At 53.1% G+C, this 12,086-nt stretch overlaps 1 protein-coding gene across 6 annotated transcripts in view; it reads left to right on the top strand.

Annotated features, from left to right (window-relative positions):
• The first annotated feature begins 1,386 nt into the window (after positions 1-1,386).
• The window catches only part of ARAP3 (ArfGAP with RhoGAP domain, ankyrin repeat and PH domain 3), a 43,119-nt gene continuing 32,419 nt past the window's right edge, over positions 1,387-12,086 (top strand). For 5 of the 6 annotated variants that reach the window (XR_016444444.1, XM_090064720.1, XM_090064719.1 and 2 more), the window contains exons 1-6: positions 1,678-1,817; positions 3,662-3,755; positions 5,182-6,377; positions 9,649-9,710; positions 10,530-10,603; positions 10,945-11,021. Coding sequence is in view for 5 of the 6 variants with exons in the window: in XM_090064720.1 (XP_089920846.1) it covers positions 5,230-6,377; positions 9,649-9,710; positions 10,530-10,603; positions 10,945-11,021 (1,361 nt within the window). In the remaining variant the exon portion in view is untranslated. Of the gene's footprint in view, positions 1,559-1,677; positions 1,818-3,661; positions 3,756-5,181; positions 6,378-9,648; positions 9,711-10,529; positions 10,604-10,944; positions 11,022-12,086 lie in introns of those variants that run through there. The other variant, XM_090064718.1, reaches the window with a different exon arrangement.

The following is a 12,086-nucleotide window of genomic DNA, read 5'->3' as shown; positions in this document are numbered from 1 at the left end:
CACTGGCCACAAGATTCAGACTTCCACATGCCAGACCCCCTTCAACTCTCACACAAGTACTTCAGGCTGAGTCCACAAAGGCTGGTGGCAGGGTAGTGCAAACTGTGCAGTTGCACAAAGCTTTGAGCTGGCCTTGAGCTGGCAAGTTGCACTGGCAATAGCAGCAAAGTGACTAACAGCCATCAATTTCTAGTTTCCTATTAGCATAGTTGTTCAGTAAAGAGGGGACACCAGTACTGGGACCTTTGCAGCAGCCTTCCTGGAGCCCACTGCAAATGCCATTCTCTGGGGATCTATTCTGTGCCTGGCAGAGGTACCCTGGGCTACAGTGTATATGTCAGGGGAGGGTGCTAGGCATTTAGCAATACCCCAATGAGGTGCAGCACAGCTATCAGCCCTGAGATCAGCCAGTGGAGGACTGAAGGATATTGTGAGACTGGCCGGAAGCCCAAACCCCTCCCCTCCCAGCCTCAGAGCTCCACTGAATTTCTTTGCTCACCTTGCCCTGTGGCTGATAGTTGGGTAATAGGGCAGCACTGGTGCAATTGCCAGGCTGCACATGGCTCTTGCAAAAAAGGGTTGCACTTGAGCAGAGCAGGGTGGAGGGGCCACTCTTATCTTGTGTGCCAAGCACCAAAGCCACTTGCTGGCCCAGCTCCCCTGCAAGCAATCAGTTAATTCAGTTAATCAGTTCTTCAGCCGTGAGGGCAGAGAGGTCATCTGCCCATTTTCTCCTTCCCATGGAATCCAGGACTGTACAAAGAGCATGTAGATAGGTGTTGCTTGGACAGGCTCCCTGCTGGCCTCCTGGTGTCATATAAAAGGGTAGTCAAAAGTGCCAGTGTTTGCTCAGGGCCTGGCAGATGCAGCTTGGGGAAGTGCTGTAAGCATTGTACAGCATGAGCAAATTCCTCTGCCCCAGACAGCACTAAGGAAGCTTCCCTCCCCCCCTGCTCCAGAGACAGGGGGCTGGCTGCCCCAGTCCACTGTGGCACCAGGCCTGGGTGAAACCTGCAAGACATTCGCATTCAGCAGAACTCTCCACTTAGTAGGAACCCAGCCGGAGTCCCTGTCCCTATGTCCTGACCCTTCAGGGTGAAGCTACTAGCTTTGCCACTTGGTCTTGGTGGGAAAAGCACTCCTGGAGCAAAGGAGGAAGTTAGACCCGAAGAAGGGCTTTCTACGCCATTTATTCATCGACGGTTTCATTTGGGCTTGCCCTGCGCTCCTTCAAACGGTGCCCCTTCTGCGACTCCCAGGTTCTCTGGCTCCAGCCAAACCCCCTACTGGCCAGACCAAACCAGAGCGAAGTGCCCGTAGGCCCATTTCCTCTGTGCTCCCCGGCCAGCACTGCATCAGATCAGGGCCTGTGCAGTCAGATGTCCCCAGCAGCAGCAGCAGGGAGCCACAGTCGAGAGAGAAGGGCACGGGACATGCTAGAGCGCGGCGGAGGTGCAGCCGGCCGGGGAAGATCAGAGGACCGCAGGAACAGGAGCTGGGGCTGACGGAAGGCGCGGTGGGCTCACGGACGCCCTGCCTGGAGGAGGCAAAGGCCGGGGTAGGGCAGTGACACCGGACGGGCTGGAGGTGGCCGGCAACTGCCGAGCACCAGCTGCAGACGCGGCGGCGGGAGGGGCGGGGCCGGGGCGGGGCGGGGCCGCCAGGGGAGGCGCGGGGGCCGCCGCCGCGGGTGCACAGCGCTGGAGAGCGGCGGCGGAGCGCGCGGGCAGCTCGCGCCCACGGCACGGCCGGAGAGGGGCGGCCGCGATGCCGCTCCGCGGGAGCCGGGGGCCGGCCGCGGCGCTGCGGGGCGAGAGGTGAGGGGGTGCGGGGCGGCCCCGGCGCGGGAGTGCCAGCCCGCCCCGTGCCAGGCCGGGGGAGGACCGGCCCGTCGGGGCCCGGGCCGCACGCGACGCTGCTGTGCCTGCCCTGAGCCCGGGCGGGCATCGCTGGGCCCCGGGGCAGATGTGCAGCCCGCCCGGGTCCGGCCGCCCGCGCCGTGCCCGCTCCAGCGGCTGCAGCAGGGACTTCCTGCGTGTGTCCGACAGCGCAGGGCAGCGGCGGCTCGCCCGGCTCCCAGCCACGCGTCCGCCTCCCCCCCAAAGCCCCCAGCAGAGCCGCTCCGCACCCCCGGCCCGGCGGCTGGGGCCTCTGCCCTGCCCTGCCCCCCTAGCTGAGGGCTGCCTGCAGGCAGCTGGTGCCTTGGAGGCTCTTGGTCTTAACCTGAAAGGGAAGAGAGGAGCACTGCTAAGGCACCAAAGGTGTTACTGTAAAGCAGCTGTCACAGGGTGCCCTGGGATCCTGCTCCCCTGTGGCTGCCACATTTCATGGACCAGGTTTTGCACTGGGCTGGCAGTGAAGGTCCAGAAGGCTCAGTGCTGCTGCAGCCTGAGCCCTGGCTCAGAGTGACTCTTCCGAGGCTGAACAGCAACAGAAACAACTGTGGCTTTCAGGGCAGGCGCTTGGAACCAGATTCTGTTTCACGTGATAGGTTGTCTAAGCACGATCCTACTTCACCCTGAAAAACGCTAATGCACCTACTTTTGCAGCGCTCTATCATCTGAGCCTTATGATAAGGCAGAGGAAGCAGCAAGGAGGGTTAATGTTTTGAATTACCATTTTTTCCAAGAATTCACATTTAGATGGCTAATGGCTGGATTAGAAACTGGCCCTTGCTGCCTTCTGCTGTGATGTGGAGAAGTCTCCAAACTCATAGCAGGCTTTTTAGTCCATTGGTTCTGGAAAGGTTTATTTATCCTCCATGCTCAGCACACATGCCTCACACTCACACACACTTCTGCACTGACACAGGTACCAGTGCAACATGCATACACACACATACTCAGTAACCAACATGCAGTCTTGCATATCCTCTACAAGTGTACACACACACACACACACACACACACACACACAAACACACATCAGCAGTCTGGTACAGACAACAGTGTAACGTATTTAGAGATTCATACATGATATACCAGACACATCTCTACACAGTCAAACAGTCTCTACAGCATACATGGTGCATGCACACAACTATACACACACACAGTTTGCATGCTGTTTCAGCTGCCAGCATAATAAAATCACATTCACACATCATTTTCCAGTACCCATCCACACCCACCACGCACTGATACAGATAACCACAGAATATGAAAAACTCAACACTCATCAGTATGTGCATACACGATATCACAAACATTACAGATAGCAGTGTACTTTCATAGATACACACAAAATATAGATGAACACACACACAGGCACAGTGACACTGAGACACACACTTGTGCTCAATATACACAGACTTAGTGCCAGAGTCCTTCCTGTTCCCGTTTCAAGGCCGAGGTAGGTCCTGTTGGGAGGAGGGATAGGGCTGCGTGGGAGAATATGAGCAGCAGGAAGGAAGTCTGCACTGAACAATAGGGGGAAATGAAGGAACTGGAAAAAAGACCCAGTGGCAGTGGAGTTAGCACAGATGGTTTAGTGTGGAGAAGCATGATTCATGGGAAAAGGATCTCACAGCACCATGCACCAGGCTTCAGAGAGCAGAGCTCAGTCTTCGGCTGAAAGGGATAGGAGGGAGCGGGGGAAGCTGTGCAAACTGTTCTGAGACAGGAGAGGAGAGCAATTATTGGCATTGTGGTTTACATTACAGAGGTTCCAAGCAGAATCAGGACTCCAGCATGCTGCATGTTGCGAAGACCCAAAGGGAAAAACAGTCCCTGTCCTGAAGAGTCTGCAGTTCCAAGGTATCTGCCTCATACAAGTGCTAAGAAAACTTTGAAGCTGCCCCGCAGAAACAGAGTAATCATTCCCCACATGGGGGCAGCATAGCTGGGAGCCGTCAGGCCCAGATGGCATGTGGCCAGCTGGGCTGTGTGAAGCGGGCTGTCTCCCTGGACTTGCCTGTGAGTCATGTTGACCTCTCCCATGCCCTCACCAGCACTTAGGGAGATGATGGCGCACTCCTTCCGGTAGCAGAGCCCTCCCTGAGCTGGCCAACATCAGAGAACCATCCTGTGGGAGGGGCCCAGCTGCACCATGGCTATCTGCTTTCCCCAGCAGGTCCTCGTCCCTTCCTCCCCCCCACGCCCTCAGTGACCAGGACTGAGATTCTGGGCAGAGCAAACAGCTTGCTATTCTCTCTCACAGCAAATACAAATTGCAATAGGAGCCAGGGATCCTGCCTGAGAACCTGCCTACAGGGATGGAGCCTTCTGGCATGCACATATGTGTACAGGGCTGTCTTTTGTCCGGCTGGGAATGACCCAGTGTCTGACTTAATGGGCTGCCTCTCTGGGACTGGGAGGGCTATATGTTTGTGAGACCCTCCCAGCCCCTGAGGGAGGAATGGTTCCTGTCACAGCAGGGGTCATGACCTCCCAAATGAAAGTGGTTTCAGTATTTGAGGGCTTGGGGGAGGGTTTGGAGAAGTTTGGGTTTGAGAGCAAACAACTCTTGCTTAGAAAGCTCAAACCATCCTGCAAGGATGTGCCTGCAGGAGAAGTAAGCCAGGGCTTCCATGGCAGGGACTGACAGCAAGACAGACAGGGAGATCCAAGGCACATCCTCAGTTCAGCTCGAAGAGGGTGGGCCTCAGCAACTCTCTTTTCCAGTTGGTCTGGAAGTTAGGGGCCCTTTAGGTCTTGGGTTAGGACCTCAGAAGTGTTTGGTTTGCTGGTTCATTGGCTGTCAGTCCCCACTGAGGCTTTGCTGCCGTCTTCTACAGACTATAGATCATAGATGTTTGAGTCAGAAGGGAACTTAGCAGATCATCAAGTCCAGCCTCCTGCCCTGGGCAGAAAAGAGTGCTGGGGTCAGGCAACACTGACCCCGGCCAGGTGTATGTCTAGTCTCTTCTTAAAGACCCCCAAGGTAGGGGAGAGCACCACCTCCCGTGGAAGCCCATTCCAGATTTTGGCAATCCTTACTGTAAAGAATTTCTTCCTGATGTCTAACCTCAATCTGCTCTGTCAGTATGTAACTGTTATTACTAGTTACTCCAAGGGGTGCCCTGGTAAACAGCATCTCCTATTCCTTGCTGTCTCCCCTGATGAATTTGTAGGCAGCCACAAGATCACATCTCAGCCTTCTCTTGCGGAGGCCAAAGAGATCCAGGGCCCTCAATCTCTCCTTGTAATGTGATGTTCTTTAAACTCTCTTCCCTTTCTTTAGATGATGGCTTGACTATTCTTCCAATCCTGGCTGAGGGTCCCTGGGGCCATGATCTCCCAGTACAGTGCTGATTCTGACATAGCTGACTGGCTGTCCATCATCCATCTGGAGAGATACCAGGATGTCTTTAAAAAACATGGATACTATGTGGCCAGAGATGCTGTCTTCCTGGACAATGAGAACTTGCAGCTGATTGGCATCACTGCCACTGGGCACCGCAAGAGGATCCTGAATCTGGTGCAGCAGACACAGGTGTTGGTGGAAGGCAAAGTTGGGCCCATGGCAGAAGATGCCCATGCCAAGCCTGATACATACACAGAGCCCCTGGATGCACCCAGAGTGTGCCAAATAGGTGAAGCCAAAAATGGTCCAAGTATTGCTAAAAGAGCTTCTGGAGCAGCTGTTGATAGGGTTGGAAATAAACAGCATTCCGCTGGTCTCAGCCAAGACCCAACTATGGAGAAGGAGCCTGTTCCACCCCTCACTAAACCAGTACCCAAGCCCAGGACTATCTTCTACTGCCCATCCCCAGGAGCAAAGTCAGAGCAGGACCCAGTGCCCAAGCCGCTGGCACGGTCAATAGTGCCAACACATAAACCTGGCTTTGATGGGAATCCTGGCTCTTTTGTCAGATTGGAAGGGTTTATGCCAGGGGAAACTTCCACAGATCTCAAAAATTCAGAGCTTACCCCAGAGCAACTGGGTCACACAGGAGAAAAAAGTTCAAAGGATGTGGTGGCACCCTCTATAGGGGTGAGGAAGAGTGCTTTGGAGCCTACCCCTGAAAACCAGACAGGGCTAAGTGAGATGGGTTTGGCTAATGAGGGTGAGCCTGAAAATCCTTCTCCTCCCATCCCCTCTGTCCCTCCGCGACTTGGCCATAAGGCACAGCTAATTGAGTCTAGCCCAGCAACCCTGACAGAGAGTTGTCCTGCAGGCAGCCCCTCTCTGACTGCTGCTGCCACCCTTGCTACCAGCACACAAGGAGATCCCTTGCTGTGTCTAAGTGCCTCCTCCCAACCAGCCCGTGTGCATAGCAGACTGGAAATGGTATCCAATGTCCTCTATGAAGGGCTAAATCCTTGGTTGGAGCCTGCTGGGTGTTCTGGAGGTGAAGAAGTCATGGAGAACCAAACTGCTACACAGCAACCAGGCCCAGCCACAGAGGAAGTGTCTCCATCATCTGAGAAGCCTGAGTAAGTGTCTACTTTCCCATAGTATCGCAGCCTCCCCTAGCCAGCCAATTCCCAGAAGACGTTGCTCAGGTCTTTTCAGAGGGTCTTGGCTCCAAAGGACAATGTCAGCCAGCAGTCCTCAATTGGACCTCCAGGTCTTTTCTCATTCTAGTCCCGAGATTCTTAGGACCTCCCCTCTGGGTTGGACAGACAGATGTGGAGATGGGTCAGACGTAGCCATTAGTCCTTTTCCTGGCACCCCATGGTCCTAGGGAAGTCAGAAATTATGACTACCCTGCAGCACAGCATGCAGCATGGAAGGGATAGGCTAGGAGCACTCTCACCTGATGGCTGAATGACAGGACAACCCTGATTCTCACATTGGGTTACTTGCTGGGGAGGGGATGTGCTGGAACTGCTCAGGGAGCACTGTCACCAAAACATGTGCAGAGGTCATTCTGGAACCTGACCAGGGGTTCCCGAGGGCCCTTCTGCCTGGGTTACACTATGAAGTTGGCAGTAGTTGAATTGTTCCAAGTTGCAGATTATGGAGATAAAACAAGAAAGGAATGGGACCTGGTCACAGAGTGTAGATTCAGTGTACCATGATGGGTAAAAGCTCTGGGTCCTATGGCTGAGCGGTGCAAAGAGGCTGCACATGGGTATGGGAGCTACGGGCTTCAAAACGGGGTCATACAGCACAGTGGGTATGGTCTGAAATAAGCAGGGATTCAGGCCTTTTGAGAGGATCACACAATGCAGAGGGGGGCTATATGGGAAAAGGGAGCTACAGGCCTGTGAACTGATCATACAGCCCAAAGGGTCTGTGTTAGGCTGGGGCGGTCACTAATCCTGTGGCTGGGACATGCAGCACAAAACCGTTAACCTTAGTTGGGGAAGCAGGGAGGGGGACTGTGTCTTGTGGCCAAGTCATGCATTGGAGGAGGGCATGCTGGAAGAGGGAGGGTACTGTGCCCCATGGTCAGTTTACACAATACAGTGGGCCTGGCTGGGATGAAGAGTTCCCATGGGCAGGTCACATAGCACAGAAGGGCTGTGTTGGAACAGGAAGGGTTTGCAGTCCTGTGGCCAGGTCACACAGGCCAGAGTGGTCATGGTTAGAAGGAGAAGCTCAAGGCCCTCTTGATTGTTGACAGATAAGACAGGGGCCATGCTGAGATGGGGAGGGTTACAGACCTCATGGTCAAGTTACACAGAACAGAATGGCCATCCTCAATTGAGAGGGCTCAGCATCCTGGGGGCCTTACTTAGACAGATGGGACATGTATAGATGAGGAGGGCTAAGAACCCTGTAGCTGGGTTGCAAAGAACAGTGGGACATACTGGGATGAAAAGGACTGCTGGCTCTGTGGAGGAGGAGCAAAGTTCAGATGGACTGTGCTGGGAAGAGGGATTGAGGACCTTCCATCTGGGTCAGAGAACATAAAGGTAACTACCCAGAACAGGCTGGCTCAGGACCCTTGCCCTGGGTCATCCAGTGTAGAAGACTGGTGGGATCATTTTCAGTACATCATGCCTGGTTTACACAGTGCATTTCACTTGTGCTGGGACAGAACAGGCTCCAGTCCACTTGGCTAAGCCACATGGTGCAGAGGAACTGTCCTGGGACAGGCTAGGCTCTAAGCCATAGTGTTTGTTTGGGGACACAAGTTAAGCTGTTATGCATTCACTTTGGAAATAGGGCAGATCAAGGGGCTGTTGCGGTGTGGACATTCTGGTAACCTTGGCTGAAACATCCATATGCTCTGGTAGTTTAATTTAATACAGCACTGAATGCCACCCAGGGGAGGACTCCCAATGGAGTCATTTGAAATTTTCTTTGATGTGCCTTTAAGTGAAGTGAGGTAGGGCATGTGAGTTTTCAGGGACCTAATGGTCCCCTGCCACATAAGCTGCTCCCCCTCCTCTCCTGCTTGCTAGGGAGCACTCCATACTGTGTATGCTTAATGCTTTTCTCTCTCCCCTTTGTTTCAAGCAGAGGTTACAGTGTCCCTTGGCATTTGCCCACTGCCTGCTCTCTGCCCTACTCTCTTGGATCCTTTCTGTTCTCCCATTTGCTGTGTTATGTCCCATATTTTAGCAGTGGCCCATCAGAAGAGGTTCTCAAAGACCTTATTGCCAAATTAGTACAGTGTCTGAGGCAAACTCAGCAGTAGAGCTCCAATCGAGCCCACCCTCACAGCCCAGGACTATCCTGACACCAAAGTAGCTGTGGCTGAGGAATGATGGGGAGTGGTGGGTATGGGAGATGTGGGCCAGGGCAGGTGGCCCTGGGATGCTTCTCTGCAAGATCTGGATGATGAGATGGGGGTGTTGGTTGTAGTCATGTTGGTCTAAGAACATACGCCAACAAGCTTCTTTGGGTAAACCTCTTATTAGACCAACTAAATAGTTGGAAAAATTGTTCTTTACAAGCTTTTGGGCACAAACACCCTTCTTCAGGCATAGGGATGGTGAGATGTTGATTCAGAAGTGCTGCCTGGTAATGAAGCAGCTAGAAGCAGACCTGGAGGGGGAATTGAGGGAAAATCCCAGCAGTGCTAGGAATCCAGGTAGACAGCAAAAAACCCAAGATCTAGGAAAGCCACACCTGGAAAGAGGTCTTTGTACAGGCCAAAGTGCCTGCCCATAGCACTAACCTTCTGCCTGCCACCCCTCCCATCTGGTTTCAGATGCCCTGTTGCAGTTGTGGGGAAGGAGCCCTCCTGCCTACCAGCTCACCCATCATCATGATGAAAAAGAGAGCACCTACCCACATCCCTCCCCAGGTGTCACAGAACTGGGGAGGGGAGCAGCCTTCCTACATGCAGCATACAGCATGCGCACGCACACACGCACGCGCACACACACGCGCACGCACACACACACACACACACACACACTGGCAGGAGGCTTCTCCCGGCCTAGTCTGCCTAGCTGGAGTTTGGGAGGGACAAGTAGTTCAAGGTGACAGTTTAGTCTTTCAAGAGTCCAGCTATACCACCCAAAACCAGAGACTCTGACCCACAAGCCAGGGCATTCCTACCTCCATGGGTAGAGCAGAGCACTCTGCTTCATGCTGCACAGCTTCCTATGCCCCACACTGAAACCATCTATTCCCATGGGTTTGTTACAGTCACTTCGCTGCTGTACCCCCTCTTAGAGGCAAGTTACCCTAGCTGGGTGTATAAACCCCTGATAAATCACCCTGGGGTGAGTGTCCCCTACAAGGAGAAGCTGCATAGTGCAACCCTGCTCCATCAGCCTGTATCCTGTCTGCTTGCTCCTGCAGGTCTCCCAGATGGCCATATCTGAGTCTGCCTCCCATCCCCCAGAGACCCATCAGCAGACCAGGTGAGTTCTGAGAGTTCCTGCCCACATGTGCAGCCCCTTTAACATAGGGCCCCACTCTTCCACCTGCACAAACGAAGGGAGTATAGACATTTCCAGGCAAGGGAGTTGGCATCACAGAGAGACAGAAGTCGAATACTGCTAGAGGAGGAGGGAAGAGGGCCCATACAGAGATAATGTGGGACGGGGTGGATTGGAGACCATAAGGGGATGAAGAATAGGGACAGTCTGGGATGGGTAGACTGAGGCCCATATGGGGATGGGGAATGGAAGCACTGTTGTTTGGAGTGGATCTGGACTTATGCAGGGGAGAGTGGCAGTGTCGGGCAGAGTGAATTCACACTCATACCCTCCCACAAATACGACAGCTGCCAGCCCCCCAGCTCCTTCTCTCTTTTTTTGGCACCTTCCATGGCTGCTGTCTATCCCCAGGTGATTTCTGGACTCATGACCTAGCCAGTCATCATTCCCATGCACATGCCCAGGCCAGCCTGGCAGTAGATTACTTCATGTGAGTGGTGCATCCATCCTGCTTAGTTTTGGGATCTGCCTTTCTGTGCTGGTCCATGGTCCTGGCTAGAGTGGGGGACTGTGAGATGAAACACACTTTCTTCCAGGTAAAAGTTGCTGCAGTCAGTGTCACTAAACCCTCTCTCCTGAGTATTGGCCTGTGCCCCTCCCAAAGTTACATCCACCCACTGAGGAGAGATCAAGAGGAGGTGGGTTCCTCCTCTCACAGCTCTGTGACTCTGGCTGGAAGTTGCTATTATCATGCTCAAGTGCAGATCTTGATCACTTTTCTTCCCATCTTTCTGCCCGCAGACTTGACTGAGGAGCCCATCAGTCCCTACTGTGAGTCTGTCTTTGTACGTAGTTTCCCTGCCCAGGAGCAGAAGGTGAGTGGGGGTCACACACAGGCTGTTGGGACTGGGGATGTTTTTGCCAGCTCCCACCTGGATCCTGGTGGATGTAGGAACAGGTCCACACTCAGGCGCCTCTGCCTGTTTCTAGAGGCTAGAGAGCTGCACTTGTGATAGCAGGGTGAAGCAGTGTACTTTTGGTAAGATCTTGGCCTCAGGCAGAATGTCATCACTGGAGTAGTGTGCTAGGCTGTGGCTTCTGACATACATCCAGTTGTGCTGGAGAATGCAAGCTAAGGAGACCTTGAAAATTAATGGGTGGGGAGGAGAGGGGAAAGAACTGAGATGCAGATTTCTCACCTAGGGTCTCTTTTCAGGGCACTGGGCTTTCCAATGAGCAGGGATATAAAGTGGTGCCACAGAAGTTCCCAGATCTGAAGCAAGAAGGGCCAAGGTAAGTACCACTGCTCACATCCTATGCTCCCATATATGCTTCTTAGAACTTCTTGTCACCCAGGGGTGCAGGAGAAGCAGATACAACTGTGGTTTCCAGGCTTTGGGGATTAGGCTAGAAGGGTTTGCCACTGGGCCAAGAAAGCAAGGCAAATTGGGTGTGAGGGAGCTGTGCTTGTGGAGTGCAGTGAGAACCCAGGCCTCAGCCTCAGGAAGAGCAGCTGGGACAGACACTGGGGAGTGCTCTGTGACACTCATAGCAGGATGCACTTCTGTCCTTGCATTTTGTTTGGGTCTAGAAGGTGGTGGTACGAAAGTCTGCTATGTCGCAGACACTTTCGTTCAGGAGAAGCATTCCCAACAAGGCAAGGTACTGATTTGAGATTGCTCAGAGATCAATGTCATTCAGTGCTCACAGAGGGTTCGGAAGGGCACACTGGCCTCCAGCTGGCCAGACACTCCAAGGTTTCATCAGACAACAAACACTTAGGCCTTGTACATGTCCTATTTGTGGAGGATCTGCCAGAGGAAGATGCCAGCTCTGTTGGCAGGAGGCTGACAGCAGATCAGCCTGCATTGTGGAGGTGGTGGCAGCAACTCCATAGTTACAGTTGAGTTCCACACTGTAGTCAGTGACTCGGACACTTATATATGGAAACTACAGCATATTCTTCTCCTGTTCTTTGAGTACAGAGTAGATTAGCTAAGAGTCTCCAAGTTAATCCTTCAATTAGCTAAGGAACTGAAATAGTTTAAAAATGGATCCTGGAGCATGCAGAAAAGTGTCAGATTTCATTTTTTGCCCAGAAGTTTCTGTACCACAGGGTGGCCACACAGTTAACACTTGTCACAATCTCATGTGTGGGCTAGACAAGAATAATGGCTTTTTGCATTTAATGGTAGTCTCCTGCCTCTTTCCAGTTATTAGAACTGAATTTCTTACCTTTCAACCTGCACAAAATGATAGAGTTGTAACAACTGACAACTGATGCCCAGGAAAAAGCCAACCTATTAAATGGGTACTTTGCATCTGTCTTTCATCAGTCCCATGGGACGCCCATACCCA

Source organism: Crocodylus siamensis, chromosome 10 (assembly GCF_052110815.1).
Source record: "Crocodylus siamensis isolate JL-2025a chromosome 10, ASM5211081v1, whole genome shotgun sequence".
Classification (NCBI taxonomy): Eukaryota; Metazoa; Chordata; order Crocodylia; family Crocodylidae; genus Crocodylus; species Crocodylus siamensis.
The sequence above is the reverse complement of the archived record's forward strand: the minus strand, read 5'-3'. Positions and strand labels throughout refer to the sequence as shown.